This window comes from Strix uralensis, chromosome Z (genome assembly GCF_047716275.1).
Source record: "Strix uralensis isolate ZFMK-TIS-50842 chromosome Z, bStrUra1, whole genome shotgun sequence".
In the NCBI taxonomy this organism is placed as follows: Eukaryota; Metazoa; Chordata; class Aves; order Strigiformes; family Strigidae; genus Strix; species Strix uralensis.
In genome coordinates this window covers 87,687,477-87,709,696 of record NC_134012.1, presented here as the reverse complement: position 1 = coordinate 87,709,696, position 22,220 = coordinate 87,687,477, and the positions used below count along the sequence as shown (strand labels likewise).

Here is a 22,220-nt window from a genome sequence, read left to right as displayed (position 1 = left end):
AAGGACGTGAGCTGGATAAAGAAGAAAAATGGTATTTATGAACTTCATTTTCCAAAGTTTCAGCTTCTGTAGTTGGGTGTTTCTGGAGAATCTTAAGCCTTCAAATTTGAATCTCTGCTGGGTTTCTGTGTGTGGCAGGGGGGTTTTGGTCATGGGGGAGGGAGCTACAGTGGTGGACCCCTCTGAGAAGCTTCTTGAAGCTCCCCCAGCTCCAAGTCAGACCCACTTCTGGCCAAGACCAAGTCAATTAGTGACGGTGGCTGCACCTCTGTGATAACATTTTAGAAAGGGAACCTGAGGGGAGGAGTGGGAGTCGTGAGGATGTAAGGGAGACACCATGCAAACACCAAGGTCAGTGGAAGAAAGGAGGAGGAAGGGGGGAAGTGGGCCAGAGCAGAGACCCCCCTGCAGCCCGTGGTGAGAGGGCAGGCTGTGCCCCTGAAGCCCACGGAGGTCACCAGTGGAGCAGATGCCCACCTGCAGACTGTGGAGGACCCCACACCAGAGCAGGTGTGTGTGCCTGAAGAAGGCCAGGACTCTGAGGGAAGCCCCAACTGTTGTAGTTTGATGCTGGGAGGACTGCAACATGCAGGAGAGACCCACACTGGAGCAGTTTGTGAAGAGCTGCAGCCCTGTGGGAAAGACTCACATCGGAGAAAGTTCATGGAGGACTGTCTCCCATGGGAGGGATCCCACCGTGGAGCAGGGGAGGAGTGTGAGGAGTCCTCACCCTGAGAAGGAAGGAGCGGCAGACACAATGGGTGATGAACTGACAACAACCCCCATCCCCTGCCCCCCTGCACTGCTTGGTGGGAGGAGGTAGAGAAATCAGGATCAAAGCTGAGCCTGGGAAGAAGGGAGGGGTTGGGGGGAAGGTGTTTTTAAGATATGGTTGTATTTCTCACTGTCATACTCTGGTTGGAAAATTAGTGTTGGTAGTGTTCAAATTAAATTGATGTTCTTCTTTCCCTAAGTCTGTCTTTGCCTGTGACCACAACGGGTGAGTCACTCCTTCTCCTTATCTCAATTTCTGAGCCTTTTTCTTCATTTCCTCCTCCCCATTCCTGAAGGGGAAGGGCTGAGAGGCAGTGTGGTGCTCAATTGCCCTCTGGGCTTAAACCATGACAACCGTGAGCATGAGAGAGACTAGATGATCTTCAACGTCTTTTCCAATCTAGATGATTCTGTGATTCTGTGAATAACTTCTATTTCAACTCTGCAAGCCTGACTTTGATCCTGGAAAGTTAATAATAAGGCAACTAAATTGTAAAACAGGTGGAATTTGTATATACATGTAGAGACGCATTTCAGCTAGAAATCTTTGCTAAGGCATTAGAGAAAAATATTTTTAAATTTTCTTCCAAAAGGATGCAATGATTTCAGGAGTTAATGGGTTTTAACTTGTTTGATCCTTATAGCTTCTGAGAATAAACACTCCTGGTAGTATTTTTTAATGTGTATTTCAGAACTTAATTTAGAGATTGGCAGAGACAAAAGCACTATCTGCTCCTCTCAGAAAAATACATACTAAAAGCTTTCATCTCTGGCCCTAAGAAGAAAAGCATCATGGAAGAAGACAAAGGGCAGGAAAACTTCCCTTCGGTCTGGAAGCAGCAGGGTTGAGATAGCTCTCAGTGATCCTATTTGTACATGTCTGAGTGCTTTTTCATGCTGCTGTCACTGCAGGTACAGCTCTGCCCAGGCACCTGCTTCCATCACATTTCAGGCAAAGCCCAAGTTTAGCACTGACCTCGTGGTTGGGAGGTCTTTGAACTGCCTCTCTGCCCTTGTTTTAGTGATTTGTGACGCTATGGATGAGGAGGCAGTTAAAGAAAGGATTTCCTTCACCACTGCTAAAATGAAATTAACTGCTCATGTGCATTTTTTCTTCCTTTAGCACCCGATACATTGCTTGAAGAAAGTGGATGAGCCATCTTACTCAGTATTAAGGAGTAAGATACATGATAAAAGACTGTAAAGGTCCTTCAAACATCTTCAACGCCCTTTTTATAAATGGCATTCTTACACTTTGTTTCTGTGTTTCTTCCCCTCCCAAAACTTACCTGAACAATTTCATCTTCAGACATCTACTGTCAAGGTCTGAATTCTTTACAACCAAGTTTTCTCTAAAAACAAGTAAAGCCCCTTCACGGAAGCTGGCACACTGTCTTGGTAACCTGGATAACTCAACTGCTAGCAAACTACCACATTTGTTATCTCCAATCTTGTCTGGAGAGTTTTTAAAAATTGTTATGTTTGTGCATCACAGCATATCCATTAACATTTAGTGACTGCAATGCTATAGCTATCATCTGAAATGAACACCGAGTCCATTTTCACAAGCCCTTTAAAGGAGAAGGTTTATGAGTTACTGTCTTGTCACTGACTGCTTTCTCTTTCTCACAGCCAGCTGTGATCATAAGGAGACTTTCGTACTTGGCTAAACCAGGATTTTTCAGGTTTTTTTCCACCAGGAACAGAAGGTACTTACTAATGACTTCTTTGCTGACACTCTGGAGAAAGACAGTTTGAGACTGAGTAAAGTCACAGTTTCACACTTTGGGCTGGCTCTTTGAGGGTACTTGACCTTTCCCTTTGGAGATGATAGCTCCCAGTCCAAGTTCTGCACTCTGGCCACTCCCATGGGACAAGTCAATGCTGATTTTGAGGACTGCTGAAAATACACATCTATCCTGATATGTGTGTAATCCTGTAACAGGCTTTCTTTGAACTGTATTTCTTGTTTGCCAAGTTGCAGTTTCACTCAGAAACATGCAATTTTTTTTTTTTTTTTTTTTACACCATTACAGAATTGGAACTTAATACATTTGCCTTCCATGAAAAATTCAGATTTCTTTACTATAAAAATTAAAACTGCAGCTGTTGGGAAAGAGTCACCACAGCTGTATTGGCTCAGGCTACCGCAAGTAGCTGATGGCCACTGAACATGCGGTAAATTTTTCTACAAACATCTGGGGGCTGCTAGAAGCACTGTAACATGACAGCATTATATAGATGGATGAACAGTGGTATTTTTCTTTACCTCAGTAAGTACTTGTCCTTAGTTTCTTATACTAGTGACTCTCCTAACAGAAGTCTGTATTTCATTTATTGCTGCCTATTTGTACCTCTTTTTATCAGTATTTCAAACTCTTTTCAGATTTCCCTAAACTATTGTACAAGTAAGCTGGGTTTAAAATACTAGGGTAGTGCATGAGCGCATGTACAGTCAGTGATACCCAGCAAAAACAGTGCTGTGTGTAAATCACTTTATAGCAGAAACAAATAAACTCACTTTTATTAAATCAGTTTATCACAATTGTTAACTTACAAAAATAACTTAATCTATAACAATGTTAAATACAAAGGTAAAACAGTTGTGCAGCACTCTTAAAATAGAGTAAAACTTCACATGTATTTGAGAGGGGCAAAGTAGCCAAGCCAGAGGTTCTTGTTTAAGATATGGTCTGCATTTACCAACAACATTTAGTGCTTGTTGATTTGAAGACATTTGAAGGAAAGCAAACTACATGTTAAGGAACTGAATTTCATCCAGGCAAGACTGAAAGTAGTGAGAGTTTCTGTGCTGCTTAAGAAAAACATCAATGCAAGCCTCAATCCGTTCTAAGTAGAACAACGATTATTTTAAAAAATGAAACCAAACACCAGAAACTGTTTGAAAGTGCACAGCAGCTGAGAAATTTTGTTCACGTGTCTTCCACATCTGCTACCATAGCCTCAATTGCGTTCCAGTCCAGTTTGCTGAGGATACTTCCCGTGCTTTCAGAAACACCATCTGTGTCAATAACATCTCCAACAGGAGAGAGACTCACAGGATGCAGCGCAGAGGCCTATTGGATGAAAAGATGAGCTGAATCACTGCATAGCATTCATGGACAAGACCTCTGTGCAGCCAGCTGAAATGACCCCACTTTTTCAAACATGTCCTAATCAAGTTATGTACCTGATTATTCTGCAACAAATGAGGTTTATTTTCCCGTTTATGCACTCCCATTAGCATCCACTGCCTGGACAGACAACGTGCCTGTACAGTTGCTATAAAGAACATTCATTTTCAAGGCCCACAGGAATTACTCTGCTTGTAAAGACAAAATGTAGCTGTGTTGAATCACTATCATTTATGTCCCTCTGCATCCATCTCATCCACACGTTTTGAATAGAGAACCACGTTTTAAATAAAGCAGAAGTAAACAGTGGTAAATTGCAGGTATCAAACCATTCCTAGAATAAGCAGACATCCTACCTGAAACAAGGAGTCATGAGTATCTTGAAGTATTCTTTGGATATCATCAGGCACAGTCCAAGGACTTACTATGTCTCGATCAGTCTCTTGATCAACACCTTCTGTCTGAACTGCAGTGGCAACGTGTGGAGGCTTTTGTTTTGATGTTCTGCTGACTCTGTGCTCAGCAGCTGAGGAGAAAACAAGTCAACCATAGCACTGTAACATTTCTGGCTGTCATCTTCTGAGTATCTTGAAACTTCTCCAAGAACAGAAGCTCCAAGTTCTAAAAACTGAAGCTGTGTGTAAACACATGTAAAAACAGCATAACCCTTATCTTGAACTGATGTTGGGTTATGGCAAGAAAATGTTGCTGGTCCCTTCCAGCCTCACACTCTGAACTGTCTTCCCAGGGCAGAAGACAAAGTAGAACAGGACTATGCATGGTGCCTCAGCATCCAGGTCCTGTGGTGCAGTCCCCATAAAAGGGCATTGCTACCTTATTTGATAGATGAATAAAACTATGTAAATTCTGGATTTGTGCCTCTTAGAAGACATGGAACTTTACTGAAACCCTTGGCAGTGATGGGATATAAGAAAGTGATGTGAAATCAGAGAAATCTACCTGTATTTAGAGTTTAGAAAACGTATGGAAAGGAGGAGGAAAATGACTTCTCACACATGTAGAGGTGAGTCAGTGATTCAGGAAAAAAACACCTATCTGCTTACTATTGCTTCTCTCCCTTTTCAGCATTGCCAACTCAAAAAGATCGACATTTGACCAGCCAATCAGGATCTCTACTATGCCACTAGTACAAGGGAGAATGGAATTCCGGTACAAGGGAGAGTGGAATCAACCCACAGTATTTCCCAAGTGTCAGACTGATTCTCTCCTCAGTCTTTCTTGGTCTGATCAGAAATTTTGCTCTTGTAGTCAAGTCCTGTATCTGTTAAAGAATCTGATTGGGAGGAAGCATCTATGTGAGGAAACTTTTGTGGATCCAGACCTACACAGATAGGCATAGGTAAAAAGGATCACTAAAAACCTGATTTATTATTTTTTTAAAATTCAGTCTTACATTTTTCCACTCTAACATTAGGACAAAATAGTATCTTAAAGAGACACTGTACAGGGGGATAACAAAGAAAATTCCTACTTTAAAGAGCTCAGAAAGTAAGCAGCATAGAAAGGTAAGGGAGAGGCACAATACTTGTGTACCGTACTGCTCTCAGGGGGTTTCACCTGAAAGATAGACTCAAGTCCTCTGTCCCTCATGACTTATAATGCTTGTTTCAGGAAATCACTGGAATCTAGCACATTTGTTTGAGCAATCTTGGAACTGCCATCTGTCTAAAACCATTCAGGAGGTAAACAGAGGTGACTGATTAAAATATTTCACAAGTTTCTAATGAAAAGGATTTTTATGTGGGGGAAAGCTGATGATTTTTATTCTTCTAAACTAATGCTGCATCTGAGGTCTGTGTTGCATAAATTCCACCCAGAATGTATTCTGAAAGGTGTTCTCTGTGTCTTATTTTTCCCCTGTATTATGTAGCTGAACAGTACTCTGTCATTGTTCTTTGTAACTTACAGTGTCTAGAATTAACAGGACAGTTTGCAGCAATTCTTGTTCTTCCCCTGGAAGTACTTTTCTGTGGTAGCATATAGGCGTTTCCTGAAAAGACAAAGAAAGCATTTCCCATTAGGTGCAGTAGATCAAAACTACTCAAAAGATGCTTCAAAATTTTCATCTGTGAGCTTGCTTCCGAGATTACGCAGTGCCCTTGCTATGGCAAATTAAGCTACTTTGGATTTAGAGAGATGGTAAGGAAAGGTAACTGTCATCATTTGACAGGCCAATGACAGCACAGTTACAAAAGTCCCACGACAGGAAATCTCCAGGATTATAAATCTGACTTTCTACATAGGTATTAAAGCTCTTCCCCCCCAAAATCCAGTAGTAACTTGAAGATCATCTTCAGTATGTGCCTTCATTAACAAAGTTCTGTTCTTACCCCTGGACTGTATTAAACCAAGAGCTGGGGTGAAACGGTGTACTTTCTGATGAAAGCTGGATTTGGCAGCAATTCTGCTCCTTTCTGACAGAACAGGACTGTTTGGATGCTCTCTACAACAAAAAAAAAAACCAACAAAGCCCAAATACTTACCACTGTCTACCACATACCATTCCTCCACACAACTTCAATCTAACAGGGCTTATTCAGATGAGACAAAAAGGCCACAGAAATTACCTTCAATCCCACTTAGCTGAGGATCAGCATCACACGCTGCTTTTGGGGCCAATAAGCCTCCCAGAATCAGAACTGCTGGCCATCACAGTGTAGACATATCAAATTGGCTTTACAAAGAGCCAGTTTAGGTCCAACAAAACTTATTAGTTAGAAGTTACTGCCACTCCTAAGGTGGCTTCCTGCATGATATTCCTCAGCGCTTCTGATTATGCAAGGGTTGATGTCTTAAACTGTTCTTGGACACTAACAGCGGGCTCTGCACAGTGACGACTACATTCATTTTAATGTTCTATCCTGGAACTTTACATATTAAAAAGAGATGTAGAAATATTTAAGTCTGGAAGTTACAGGATTATCTGAAGTACACAGTTCCTCCTATTATTCTGGAAAACATAAAATTCTGTGTACAAGAAGAAAAAGTATACTGCAATACACACCTGGATTACACATACACACATGTGACATTAATGCCAATAAGTAGAATAAATTTACCAATATATAATACTTAAATACCATTATCTCCTCAATATGCAATAAGCACCAAAGTGCAGAAGAAAGAGCAAGTAAAATTCTACGTAATAAAGTCAAAAAGGAAGAGAGTAAATGTAGAGTTTGCTGAACTTTAAGTAATCTATATGCATGCACAGTAGTATTTTTATTTGCTTCTTGCTTGTTACTAGATGCTCTTCAGATCATTAACTATGTTGCTGGCTATAGCCCAGTCAAACTGCTGTTAAGTGGAATGGCTTAGGACACTGATTACAGCTCTGACTCCAGAGTTGGCTTATTCTATGCTCTGAAAGGCATTTTTAAGGCTCCCTCTAAGACTTGCACTAATGGGTGTAAGAAGGCTGGTACAGGAACTTATGACTCTTCTGATCCAGACAAAGTATATCTTTGTTTGTGTCAGAATAAAAAGCTTCTCTGAAGCTAATCTTATACCAACTAGATAAAAATTGCAGACAAATTTGAAGTGTGGTAAAGACACCAATACATCAGAACATGGTTACTGATTAAAATTCTTACCCTTTAGTAGATGCCAAATATCCTTTTCTGTACTCTTGAGGTGATCTAGTCCTAGACAATGGTCTATGTTCATTTTCAGGTAACACCACTGTTTCAGGTAACATTTCATTCATCAGAGAAAGTGCTTGTGATATTCTCATACTGTGATGTTCAGATAACAGGGCTCTATAGAGAAATAAAATTACATATTAACTCATGTTATCACCCATTTAATTGCAGCTGGTTTTTGTGTCTTGTAAGGTTACATGGTAACCAGAAAAAAGAACACGTTTTTGCAATTTATGAAAAGATATACTAGCCCTTTTAAAGATCATTAGCAAAAAGCTAAAACATTTATTAACAATGGGTTTGACTGAATGAATGAGTCAATGTTGGAAAAAAAAAAAAAGTTATATCTGCAAAAAGAAAAATACAGTCAAAGGATGATACATGCTCAGAGTTTTCCTAAATGGTAAAGCAAACAATTTTTAATGCTCTTGGTTGAAATGCCACTCATACCTGAAGTTTCATAGACAAGATAGTTAAAACTACCTCTTCCTTATGACTGAAAAATTAATACATAAATAAGAATACCACAGGTTAGATTTACAGCAACTCACTTGTCTTTTTCTTCTTTCTTCTTCTGGAGGAATTTAATATTCTTTGAAGTAAGACTACAGCGCTGTGCAAGAAAGTATAATAATCATTAACTTATTCTGTATTGTGGTCTCACTCCAACCTCTCACTCTCAATATACACACCTATTTGACTTGAAAGTTACTGTTTAAGACACTGTCCAGAATGAAAAACAGTATGAAAGCATATGGCTCTACCAGGAAATTCAGTTAAGATTGTCTCTATAAACGTTCAGTTTCTAAAGATATACTGATAGCTTGCAGTCACACCTTGCATAGCTCATATGCTTAAAATATCAACATTCCTAAGGAGATGTCTTCACTGTCAAGCTCAAAGTTTCAAATGGCCTCACCTTCGGTTTCCTAAATTATCACTGACGTTCCTAACAATAATTAATTTAAAAAACAGGGCAAGGTTGCACTTTGACCTGTGTTTGCTAGAGTACAATTTGAATTTTTGAATGTTTTCTTCTAAAAAACCATTATATTCACAACATTCTTACCACATTCTTTCTTAGATTGAATGGGTTATGCTCTTTCTGTCTTTGTTCATCCAGTTTCTTCATATATTCTCTCATTCTTTCCTTTTGCCTTCTCTTCATCCACGCTTGTATCTCTTTCTTCTTCTTTTCTGTTTTTTGAGAATGTCTAGCAGCAGAATCATGAACCCTAAGAGCAGACATAAATGGGAAATAATCTAGGACATCCTTTAAATTACAAACAATGGCAGCTACACATGATATAACAAAAATACTTCAATCGCTTTAAACTTCTGACTCAGCTGAAAGCGTAAGTAACGAACAATGTGGACATTTTCTTCTGTAAAATTTTACTTCATAAAATCCTGGCACACAAGTAATTTCCAAGACACTTCCTAAAATTTTTCTTCTATTTGTCAACAACATTCAGATAATAGGACCAAAGTTTTAAATGTGGACCATCTGTTATTGTCTTTATAGGATAACTGGCACAGAAAAACCTGCAAGTCATTTTGCTTTGATCTTTCATTTTTAAGCGTGTATGGTGTAAATATCTAAAAAGAAGAACAGACCAATAAGATTCTATCATCCTTTTTGATCCCTCCTCTCATCCTGCGAGCTCCTTCACAAGTCCACCTGTACAAAGTAATTTTAAAAACACTAACTCACAATACTAACAACAGAAAAACACAGCCAATAAGAAATGCTAACATAACTTCATCCTCAAGAGTTCTTCAGAAATATTTACTAATTTCCCTTGCAATCGGCTTTAAGGTAAGCAGCTAGGTAATAAATATTTTCTTCACTGTAAAACTAAAAGCACTGATCTAAAAATTAAATAGATTTTCCAAGAGTAGTGTTTCAATTTTAAATGCCTCATTTTTGCAGCCCATTTTGAAACTTCTCATTTTCAAAACTGGCAGGCACTAATACTTCCAGAATCAACAGAAAATATGAGTGTGGCAAAACAAGGTATCTCTAGTAGCTGCAGTTCAACCAGAAGCTTATGGATTGAAGCATTAAAGCTCTCCAGGGATTACAATAATTTTGACACATTTGAAAGTGATTTACTTTAGGGCAAAAGAAAGTGTCATTATCAGAATTATTCACAGTCATATGTGAAAATAAGTATGTGAAACTGAGTTGACTTTAGGTCTTTGGTCAAATTTGATTAAATACTACTTGAATAAATTTCTGAAATTTTCAGTAATTTTGAAAATATTCACATAATTGCACAAAACAGTCCAGCTAATAACATTTATGTGTTGATGTAGTAATGATTAACATATTTGGAATTCTCAAAGGATCACATGGACATTACAATCTGTGCACAGATTTAGATTTGAAGCTCAATTTGAATTACAATTCAAATAAATGTTAGACCAAGTAAACCAGAGCATTACACTCAAATGAGTCATTAGAACATCCTGAAACAGGTCGCTTAAACTGGCGTGAGCCATTGCACCAGTGCAACAGATAGTCTGGCATCCTGAACAGCTGTATTTTGGCCTTGTAGGCAACTGATACCACAAACAGGAGTAGTAAACAGCTGTAATTTCAACCTATCTCAGGAAAGAACACAGCTGATTGTGCAACTGACAGGAAGATGCAGAAATCTATCAGGGAAGAGAGCATGACAAGCTGGAGTCTGGAGCTGGAAGCTTCTGGAGCTGCTTTGGCACTGACACAAAATTTCTATTCTATCTTTCAGAACTGCTTTAGAAGGCTCCAGTCCCCTTGGTTGAACTGAATCTGCTGTACATATAAGAGAGTTGCGCTTCAGCTTATACCTGGTAGAAGGAGGAACAAGCAAGTAGGAAGGAAAGAACTTCAAAATAATAAAAACCTATTAGCAAATTCAACAATAACAGACAGTAAAACAGTGGCTATTAAACAGTTCTAATCTAGTCCCATTAACATCAACTCAAATCACATGCTTGCTTCCATCGTTTACAAGGTGTGAGCTATGAGAATAATAACCTGGGTTAAAATGATTTAACTAACACATAATAAAACCAGCCATGGTATTACCTAGAGATTTTCTTAGGTGTTATTTTTGTAAAGTCCAGCTCCGATGGAGAGATGTCACTTTCTACTACAAGATCACTAATGATGTCAGTAACAGCACTCAGACCAGTAATTTGCAGGGGATCTTCCAAAGAGCTTAGTCAGGGGAAAAAAAATGTTAATAATTTAAAGTAGAACATGCCTGTAAGAACAACAAGCTAAAATATTTCCTTTTATGCTTAAAATGAGAATATTCAGACTGTTTTACCAGAAGTCTTTGGACTGAATTTTCTTCCCCCTAATCTCACTGTGTTAGTGCACATAAGCACTAACTGGATAATGTGCGTAGATGCATTGTCTTTTTAAAAAAGTTACCAGCCATCACCTTAGCTTCGCTGTCATCATGTACTTTACCCAACTCTGCAGCTCCCCACTGGGAATGGGACAGAACGAGTGAGACCTGAATATGTCAGGGGTATAGCAGCAAAGAAGGCTTTGAATAAACCATTGTGAAATATGGCCCCAACCAGAGCTGAACTGCCTGAGCATCACTGGGGTGCGTGAATATGGCTGACCCAGAGGAGGCTGAACCTGGCAGTCCAGAAGGCCAGAAGCACCCACAGGATTTGTACTGCTGCCCATGCTGAGATAAGGCTGTGGGATGCTACCAGTTTCAGGAACCCCAACTCTCAATGACCTTCTGAGCAAGAAACAGTGTGAGAGAATGGTTTTACCTAAATTCTGCCCATTTCCTTCCTCTTTTAGTCAGTTGCTCTCAATAAAAAATAAATCTCAGGTAGTTTATGATTACAAGCTACAGTCGCTTCAAGTTACTCCTTAATGCAAAAATCACCATCTGCTGAAGTTTATTACCTCACACCCATCCTCAAGGTTGTATAATCACTCCCCAATCTGCTTCAGTCACAAGCAGTTTCACTTAAAATACTTCAAAAATAAACGAAGCCATTCAGTTTACTGCTATGCTTCAAGCAAAACAATAAAGGTGGGTAATTGAGCAGAATGACCAGGAGGAAAGGGAAGTCAGCCACTGTTCTCTACTGCACAACTGAATCCAAAAGACTAACAGCAGTTAACAGTAAAAAATATGTATGTCAGACCATTTTACTTAATGCATAAGATCATTTCAGTTTTGAACTCTTCAGTCTGCTGCTTTACACTGTTCATATGGCAAGACTTCCAAAAACTTTCTGGTGATAGCTGGCCTCAGTAGACAACTATTAGCAGCAGTTACACGTAATTGTTCAGAAACAGTGCTTTGCAAACAGGAGAAATAACAAATGCACATAGACAACAGCAGCATCTACATTAACAGCTCTGTTACTTGTAACTAGAAAGCAACTTCAAATGCTTCTGGTTTTGTATAAAGTAAATCTAACAGGCACTACCAAAGTCAGAGTAAATGCCTGAAATCAACTAATAAACAGGCTTCCGTTCAGTCTGAAAATGAATGCCTAGATTTTATGTGACAGTTCCACCTTAACAGTCCCCTTTTGTTCTAAGTTTAAAGTAAACAAAATTTTCAACAAAACCTATGTCCAAATACATACCTATCACACAGATCCCCATATTCGTGAAAGCCTGAAAGAGAAACAGCCTTTGTTAACAAAAGCCTTGCACTTCCACACAAACTAGTAATACATACGTTAAACAGCCTGCAGGATAAAATACAGAAATATATCAACCTGAATATGTTGACATTAAAAACAAATGAGTACTGTACACAGGCTTAATGACCTGAGAGAGAGCATGTCATCAACTGCCACGTTAACACAGAATCTTCACCACTTTTAACAGCTCCCTGACTGACATTGATAGTTTTGCTAGGAAGACAAGATCACTGTTGTCTTCTGCCATGATCAAACTAAGCTTATCAGTTCCAACTAGACAGCGTTTTATTGAAAATTAACAATTGCCAGTCACTTGAAGAAGCCAGACTACAAACTCCTGGGATTCAGGAAATACAGCTGAAGGGCATTATGGATGTCTTAGAAGGAGAAGCACTATCACCCTTCCTAAGCCAAACTGTACTCTCAAAAAACTATAGTTGCAACTTAGTACCACCTACAGTTTTCTTAGCTTGCAAGTAACAAGTTTATACTTAAAGAGAAAACTGTAAGGGTGTTACTGTTCATAACATTTATCTGGATGTGCATGCCATTTGAAATTCACTTCTGCTGTATGCAGATATAGGAACCACGTTTTAACACCTTTTAAGATAGATTGCAGCAAATGTGACTGTCAAAGGCATGTTCACCTGCACAAAGCATGTGTCATTTTTAGAAGCTTGAATGCAAGCAATGTAGGCAATATGCAGATAAAATAAGACACTCTACATTTTTAAACATAGGCAACAGGTGTGATTTTTCCCTCCTCCTTCTAATGCTACTGCAGTCTTCATAATCGCAAAAACCAATTTATTGTCAGTTTGCAAAATTACATAAAATAATGTTTTAGGACACAGTCAGTAGTTGCTGTATAGTGATAAAAACCAGTTTATTTGCTGATGTCAGTTGGATTTAATTGAGATCTTACATCTCTAGAACACAGGAGGATGACAGAGATGATAAAGACAGCTTTGGGAAGAAGCTGTGAGTGTTCTGGGCACTGTGCCTATTTATATTCACATACACTTACTAAATAATTACAAACCAGCACAGTGATGGGGTTCAGAAATAGACCTGAAGTTATTCATTTTCTTTCAATGGTGAATTTGAGTGCAAGTATAATTCACTGCTGAACTGTTTTCAAAGCTTAGTGATACTGTTCCATCATTAACATATAAACTCATTATCAATGCACATCCATGAAGCCACTCTCAGTAATCCAATCTAGAAAGACAACTGACTTTTATGAGCTCACTGGCATTACATAACATTCTGTATAACAGCAAAGAGAAAGTATTACACCAGGAAGAAAAGGTTTATTTATTTTTAAAATGAGAAAAAGGGGAAAGTATTAAAGCATTAAAAGCATTGAAGATTATACCAGAAGATGACTTTATGCCATCAGGAAAGTTAGAAGCAGAGGCTGCAGAGGCAGGAGAGGACACCTCCAATGTAGTATAACTGGGTACAGGATATTCCGAGTTTAAACGCTCCTTTTCATCATCTGTAACATCTTCAAAAATCAGGCCCCTCAAATAATGTTCTGATTCCGTGAAAAAGTAATACAGTAATTAGTGTAGACGAATCACAAAAACCCCACAATGCAAAAACTATTCCTCATACATATTTGTTAGTTGCATATTTAGTTTATTTGTCAAACCTACAACAACCTGAACCTAGGTAAGATGCGCCTTGCTATGAAAGGGCAACACCAGAGCTGTGATGTATCTATCAGTCCTGTACATGTGAACTAGAAGACTAAAGTATGAGTTGTTCTGTGTGAGGCTAATCAACATCTTAAGTACTGTCTTATACAGATATAGCAGAGATTTGGGTTTACCACTTGCCTTCATATTAACTTCATAGGTAGATTAGACTATGTTTTGGTGTGAATGTAAAAGAGACCTGTGGTATGGTATGTACCCCAGCATGTTCCTTCTTGGCACAGTACAGTAGCTATAAGTAAACAGGCACTACATAATCAACTGTTATATAAACCATAAGTTATTCAATACATCAGCTCTAGCAAACAGTTAAGCTGATGTAAGCTTTTAACAAAACCACCAGATATTACAACTAAATAGCCACCAAAGATGCATGAAAAAGGTTTCTTTACATGCACAGAGAACACTGAGGACAAATTTAATATCCTTTTATATCAGCAAGCAAAGCACTCATAAGCACCATGTTTTGATTTTATGATACAACAGAAATACATCCTATCATCTTCAAAATCCTATACCCAAGTCCTGTATTGTGGTTTTGGAAAAGATCAAAGCATATTGGTATTTTCAAATGCATTTTTGTTGCATTTTCTAACTTTTCATTTTGTTTCTCATACTTTTGATTGTTGGTGCATATTTCAGTAACACCTTTTGGGACTGCATTAAACTTCAGTGGTAATTAAAAGTTAGTAAAGTTTAATATACAATTGCAAGTTTACTATCCTTCTGTTAACTAATACATACCATCATCAATGATTTTATCATCTTCAGAAAACGAAGGACGAGTACCAAGGTCTGAATTAGTAGCCATTTCAAAATCTTCTATTATTTTCACTAGCTATAAATGAAACCCAAAAACTAAGTAATGATACATTCTCTTCAAGGTATTTCTGAGACTTACATCACAGATATTCATGCAAAGTTTGCTTTAAATACATTTTCCTCCACTGAATCTTATAAACATTTTAATGGAGTATCCTTATTCAAAACAAAGAAAATATCTCAAGAATCAAAGTAGCTCAAGCAGATTTATTTTATCTAAAGAGTTCAATCTTCTGGACTTACTCTGAGAAAAATACATATGAACTGTATTATTCTTGTGAACAGTTTTACTCCTATTGATCACATTTTTATTTTTAAAATAGCTGCAGTTTTCCAATATATCTTATCTAAAAAAACATAGAAATAAAAATATTTCCATATTCTTCATAAGTAAGGAGTTTAAAACTAGAAAGTGAAAACTAAAACCAACCAGATTGTTGAGTAAAATGTCTCAAAGGCCTGGTCTCAAAACTGATTTCTAATACATAAGAAATTGTTACAAATGGAATGACCAACTGGTGTGCACTGAAATAAGGGAAAAAAACAAAAATGGGTTTCAGAATTTAGCTAGATATCCAGAAGAAATTTTAAAACCCAAATGCAGTGAAATGCTGAAACAAAGAAAGGATATGTGAAGATTTTTCTTCACTACCGACTCTCAAAAATCTGGCTAGATAATCACATTGATGAAGGATGTAAACTGATTAAATAATCCACCTTAGTGTAATAACTGTGTGTAGGCAACACAATGAGGTCCTTACATTTCTGTGAACATATGAAGGACAGGCAATGGACACTACTAGTTTGAATGATTACACAAGAAGTAGATGCTCTAAAATTACACAGTGCTACTGCATTTGTTCTGTATTAAGCCATATCTACAGGAACTGGAAAATTATTCTGTTTTCGTGATGTGCAAGATGAAATTTTTTTTACCAGCTGGGTAAAATCAGAACCTACTGGCTCAGTCTTGAATTAGTCACTCCCAGTTTGCTCTGAACTTAATAAAAAGGTCAAAGTAATGTGAAAAAGTAATTGCCAGCATTCCCCATTTCACATACACCTAAAGTCAGCCACACCTGAAGTTCTGGACAAATTAAACTAGATGTAGTATTAAGAGGTCAGTCTGTTGAAAATTTTTACTTTTTATTGTTATCTCTGTCATGACCTATAAAACAGTAATTCCTGAATTATACTTTAAGATCATCTCAATGCACTATGTCCAAAATGCAGTTTATTTTACTTCTATGCTTAGCTTTATAAATATGTTAAAAATGCAAATATTTTATGAAATAATGTGAACTGGTTCCGGAAATAGTCACATTAATAGTCTGCAGAGGTATAACTGCAGAAATCTTTGCCAAAAAGGTCTCCTGCTCAGCCTGAACTTTTGTGCTATTCCATTTTAGCAGTAACAGAAAAATTAAATATATTCTGCCCATTCACTAAGAACATCACCATTCTGGCCAGTATTTGGTCTATTTTAAGTAACCGTGTCAACTAACAGATGCAACACTACATGTGAAAGAAGTGTACGTTATTCTCAATCTCTCTCAACATATACTAAGCAGATTTGAAAATACATCATTCCTAAACATAAATTTTGTCTTCAGCTGAAAGACAAATAGTTTCAGACACAACAGTTAGCAGTCAGAACTCACCAGTCTGGTATTTCTGAAATCCTCCTCCATATTTTCTGCTATGTTCTGTAGCGTCTGTAACCGCATATACATTTCCTGCTGCTTTGTGGAAAAGTAATTTTTGCCAATTACTTTGGATGGAAGCCCTGAAGAAGCAGTAGTTCTGTCATATTCATGTACTACGTCCCAGGTTACACTATCTCTAGCAGAAGGCGACTTCTTATCTTCCTTTTGCACTTGGCTTGACACATTTTTCAGATGATCATCTTGAAATAAAAAAAGAGCACACCAACATCATTAAATAAACTTCAAAACTGTAATTACTGCAAGTAATTAGGCATAGCCGTGCTGTATGTTGCATAGTATGCTTTAGGAGGCAGGAACTGTCACAAAAGAAGTCAAATGTATAAAAGTAAAAAAGCAGGATGTGAGTTGGGGAAAGTCTGCAGGTTTTCTGTGGGAGGCAAGAGTATGACAACAAAAGTGTATAGCTTTTTTATTTGATTTAAAAACGAAATGGTTTACCTTTCTTCTGAAGTGCCTTGGGTGGAATTGCATTAGTAACAGAAGCTGCCATGGGATGAAGTTTTGCAGTAGATGGAATTTCAAACTTCTCATTCTGCTGTGCAGTAGCTAGCTCTTCTGCAGACTCAGGTATCATGGGCAAATTGTTAAGGATATCCCTGTCTTCAATGTCAATCACACTGATATATTCATGTTCACTCTGAACAAGAACAAAGTTATTAAGAAATACAGGATGTGTTTTGTATACACTGTTTACAGTACATTGGTAACCATTTTCTGGGTCTACCTCTTACCACTTTGAGTTGAAAGTCTTTTTGTTTTGGAGAAAATAACTACAATCTTCCCTACAGTATTATACAATGACTCATCCAGATATAAAGAACCCAAATTCGTGAGGTAAGACAGAACAGTATACTTAAAATGTGTTTTAACTGTATGTACATTGGACCACTAACCAAATCAGACGCATCTGACAGAAAGGATGGTAAAGGTGTCTCATTCACTTCAGTGGGTAGTCTCAGGTTTAAATACATATCTGGGGGTAGTATCTCAGGGGCACTAGATGATTCTATGAGAAAAGAATAATAGTCAGCATTATATTTACAGTAAAAGTCATGAAACCTCAGACAAACCATTTGGAAACAGGTCTGAATTCTCTAAATAAAAAAGCTTTGATTAGCATCTCTTTTAAAAAATAGACAATGTAGCTTAACAGGATACTTTAATATTTGCTTCTAACAATAAGTTACTAAATTACTTTTCATTTTGGTGATTAATTAGCATTAATTAATCAAAAGGATCAAAATGAAAGCAACATGCTGCTATCTAAATTGCTATTCATTTCCAATTCCCTCCTGAATAGGTCAAAAAAAAATCTGCATCTTTATTTGATCCAAATGATACTACTCAGCTAGAAAGACCTCTAATAAACTATCTGCAAAGAAGTCATGTGATGTAGTAAAATAATCTTCCACATGGAAAAACACTGTTGAATTTTAAAAGAAAGGAAAAATTCTTAGTACTGAACTCTACATAGTACAATTTATCAAGGAGAGGGGAGAAAACCGAAACCGAAATAAATCTTCTTCAGTCCAAAATCAGTTACCTTCTATTTTTTGTTCTACAAACTGACCCAAAAGATGAGTGATTGGGAATAAAATTCCTACTTGAGACTGAAACACTATTACTTGACATATAGATATTACACAACTTAGCAGGTCCATGGAACAACCATACAATTAGTTGAGCTACTACAGCTCTACTTCATGTGCAGCTGTGATCTGTCTCAACATCCCACTGATCAATTCATCTGGTCTACATAACACCAACTCCCCAAGATTAAGCAGCACTAAACCCAAGCTTAAATCCATTGCACCATGAAAAATTCCTGCCAAAATTTTCATATAGTAGTATTCCACATTTGGCCTCAAGAAGTCAGATGAATTAGCATCTTCTTACCTATATCCTGCATTAAGCTACCCATGGACAAAAACATGTTAAAATTGTAACATTTTTATAGACTTCCCAAACAAAAAATGAAGTTGAGAAAGACTGAAGCCACACCTGACACAGGAACAGACATGACTGATTCATTTTTTCGAACTTCAGAAACCTCATTTCCAGCACTGATTCCAACATCCTGATACAAATCGAGCGCTTGATAGGAAAAATAACAAAACCAAAATGCATGAATTTAAGGAAAGACACCAATGGCATTATCTGAATGTTATGTTTCTGATTTCCCAGCTCACAGTCAAAGCAAAATTGGGGTAAGAGGCAAGAAAACAATTTCAGTCACATGTGAAATGTTGTCTAAAATACATTTAGATAAAGTCAAGCTAAGTTAAAAGGAGCTTTCAGAAAAAAGCCACAGCAGAACTTACAGAAAGCATGTAGAGACTCTTACATAATTGCATCAGTAATACTTTTTTTTGTAATTATTTTAACTAATATTTTGTAATTTGTATTCCAGTATCTCCTGGTTTAATACTTTTTGAAACAAAAAGTTACTGTGCAAAAAAATGTTACTCTCTTTAAAAACTTACTCCATTTTGGAAACTGACCCAATATCACAATTAACAAGAAGCAATACCAGAAATAGTTGGTTGCTGTAGGTCACATAGGTAGCCCTTACCTGGGTGAGTATTCGTACTTGCATCTTGAGTTTCTGCTGTTTTTTTTCCTGTAGAAGCCATGTAATGTAGATCTGCTGAAGTAGTGATTGCTTCCCCCATTGTGTCTAAAATGTGATAACACACAATAGGTGTCTACAAATAACGCAAGAATTAGAAACCTATGAAACCAATTATATTAAGTCAAAACTAAGGGCTCCAACAGATTTTTCTTTGCATTTCTGACAGATTAAAATGTAAACCTTTCTCTAAGCATACTTCATGAATGATTTCAAGAAAGGTTTCTACTACCTGCCTTATGTGAGTATGCAACTGTACTGAAACTTACAATGTTATAATGAAGTAATATCAAGGCTCAGTTTGGACATGTAATTTTTAAATTTAAAAAATCTATTTCATATTTTAAAAGGGGGGAAATATTTATGATATGTATACCTTTATTTATTGATGTTTCTACAGAGCTTTGCAAGCCAGTATTTCCCTAAGGCCAAAGTTCAGAGAATGGACTGTGTATTTTGTCCTTGGATAGGACTAAACATTGTGCTGAATTAATGTCTAGAAAGAAGCATATCTTTCTATATGCACGGTCTTCATCTGCAATCTAGAAATATTGTAAACATTCATTTTCTTTTAAAAGAGCCTTAAATTTCATGTAATTAGACTATGGAGGCAAGTAAAATTGGAATAACACCTTTTAAAAACAGATTTAGAATTTCAAAGCATTGTTTACAGCATTCTTCTGATGAATCACATGAGCAGAAATCACTGTGAACCACAGTTACTGAAATTCACTGAACATACTGTTATTTCATGAAGTCCATTGTTTATAACCATAAATACAAGATTATCACTTATTTTTCAGAAAACTTAAAATACTTCTATAATTCTCAGGAGAATTAATTTGAGTTTATAGATAATTAATAAAGGATCTTAAATTTGTCTGCATCTCTCTCCCTCTACATCAATCCCCTAAAAACTGACTATCCCCAAAAAAGACTGAGTATCTGTTGCACATCCTGAAAGGTTGTCTTAATTTCCTGGGGTAAGATCCCATAAGCCATTATGCTGTATTGCACACAGACCACACAATTTGAGTTTTTAAACATATTGATGACTATAGAGTTTTCCTTTGAAATCTAACAAGCTTCTGTTCCTCGATTTATTTTATTTAAGCACTCAAAGCATTAAAAAGACTTGTACTTGCCCACTGAAATGAAAAAACTATCCTGAAGGGAAGATGTAGATTTTCCTTGTTGATCCTAATGTAAGGAGAAAAAGAATTATCTTTAAAAATAGTTCCAATGACAATTAAAGGCTTTCTTGATGATGTTAAATTTTCCAATATACCTCCTCTGAGTAACGATTTGGAAGAAAAAAATAATCATTGTAACGTACTTTTCTTACTCCCTTTTTTAATTCCTCTGATCCATTCCAACTTTTAGTTACATAGTCAGGAATTATTGACTACGTAACACACTTCCCCACCTCGGGGTGATTTGCAGTAAAACAAATTCCTCACTCCTCTTTGACTATATGCTCTCTCTGCTGTACCATAATTAACATCTCCCAGGTCTGCTGAGGCTCTCCAGCTTCTGTGCTGTACAGGGAAGTCTCAAAGAAGGTATGGTACGGACCAGAAACAGAGCCTGCTGATAGCTTTAAATCTGGTAGCATTCCAACTTGAAATCTGGTACTTGCAAGAATAACCCCCAAGTATGTTAAAGATATCAAAAACGCCTAGGCAAACAAACAGCAGAAGTGCATAAATCAAAATGCAGCCTGACAAAAGTTTCTCTTCTCAGTTTCTTGGCTGAGACAAAAACAAGACCTTGTGCTCCTCATCCTCACTCTTATATTGTCATCACCTAGCCTCATGTGAAAACAATAATGCCTGGGTCATTTGTCCTAGCTTCACTGTTAGGCTAAACTTTTTTTTTTTTAAAGCAATTAGTGTTTGTGCATATATTTACTTTAAAAGTACATACAGACAAATATCCTATCAAAATAGACAAGTTCGTGTCCCAGGAAAGACAAAAGCAACCTTAAAATACTTTATAAAAATAAATCTTGTTTACAGGAAATGCCAGGTATATGAATGAAAGACATATACTGTTACTAGGCTAGAGCCTGGAGGAGATTTACACGATCATTTTGGTTTACAGTTTCCTACTTCTTTGTTTCTTGTTAATACTTGAATGGAAAAAAGCAAAGAATAAAACATTCTTCTATACCTCAGTCCCTGATTCAACAACCATCACTGTATCACTAATACTGACGATGGAGTCAGTAGGATGGAAGGACACACTTGATTTCTTCTTTTCCTCCTTCTCTTTCATTTGTTTCTTATCACGCCTCTTTTGTCTGTCAACATAATAATTACAAATAAAAAATAAGAACTGCACTGAAATAATAAAAATACCTATTATTGTTTTCTAAGAAATCTTACCTATTAAGAAATATACACTGAAATAAATGTGGAAAGAGAAACACAACTGCTGCATACAGATCAGTTCAAAGCACTATTTTTGCCTATCAGAAACCTACATAAAATTGTTGTAGGAACTCATAAAAACACTTAACAATCAACCGAAATCTGTAAATTGTCTAATAAGCTATTTATATCAAATATTACAAACTGTGTAACATTCCATATCTATATTTTGTGCATAATATTCATTGCTACACAAAATGCCTGTAAGAAGTACTCCAGCAAGAAACAAACCTCTGTTATCGTTGAAACTTTCTAATTAACTATTTCACTCAAAAAGTTGCAAATTTTCTTTATTATCAGATAAGTACAACTGTAGCTTCAAGCCGATAATATCAAAACAGGTATTCTAAACTTCAGCTGCAGTTACTTATGTATCAATTGTTTCTCACCTTAAGTGTGAAAAACTCAAAGAGTCTGTGTTTCCAACTGCCAGAGTTAAAAGCATAGTGATCAGAAGCAAGTGTTCTGTTCCAGATGCAGCAATGCCATTAACTCTTCCACAGTTCTGTGAAACGTTAGGAATCTCTCAAGATTATATGAGAACTGAACAATGATATATATGCAGCTTAAACAAACTGTTTTAACTGCTTGTGCAATCAAATAACTGTGTTGGGTTTGCACGTGTGGCAGGGGGGTTTT

General features: G+C 37.0%; 1 protein-coding gene across 1 annotated transcript in view; it reads right to left on the bottom strand.

Moving 5' to 3' along the window:
* Window positions 1-3,280: 3,280 nt before the first annotated feature.
* CPLANE1 (ciliogenesis and planar polarity effector complex subunit 1) overlaps window positions 3,281-22,220 on the bottom strand; it is a 59,627-nt gene continuing 40,687 nt past the window's right edge. Inside the window, exons 36-53 of the mRNA XM_074856063.1 lie at window positions 21,322-21,451; window positions 20,295-20,349; window positions 19,093-19,197; window positions 18,522-18,614; window positions 17,414-17,526; window positions 16,959-17,157; window positions 16,455-16,699; window positions 14,716-14,809; window positions 13,629-13,790; window positions 12,191-12,221; window positions 10,647-10,778; window positions 8,640-8,805; window positions 8,122-8,183; window positions 7,523-7,687; window positions 6,260-6,372; window positions 5,836-5,919; window positions 4,265-4,434; window positions 3,281-3,851 (exon numbers count right to left, since the gene is read on the bottom strand). Coding sequence (XP_074712164.1) covers window positions 3,708-3,851; window positions 4,265-4,434; window positions 5,836-5,919; window positions 6,260-6,372; window positions 7,523-7,687; window positions 8,122-8,183; window positions 8,640-8,805; window positions 10,647-10,778; window positions 12,191-12,221; window positions 13,629-13,790; window positions 14,716-14,809; window positions 16,455-16,699; window positions 16,959-17,157; window positions 17,414-17,526; window positions 18,522-18,614; window positions 19,093-19,197; window positions 20,295-20,349; window positions 21,322-21,451 — 2,263 coding nt within the window. The 3' untranslated portion in view covers window positions 3,281-3,707. The remainder of the gene's footprint in view (window positions 3,852-4,264; window positions 4,435-5,835; window positions 5,920-6,259; window positions 6,373-7,522; window positions 7,688-8,121; window positions 8,184-8,639; window positions 8,806-10,646; window positions 10,779-12,190; window positions 12,222-13,628; window positions 13,791-14,715; window positions 14,810-16,454; window positions 16,700-16,958; window positions 17,158-17,413; window positions 17,527-18,521; window positions 18,615-19,092; window positions 19,198-20,294; window positions 20,350-21,321; window positions 21,452-22,220) is intronic.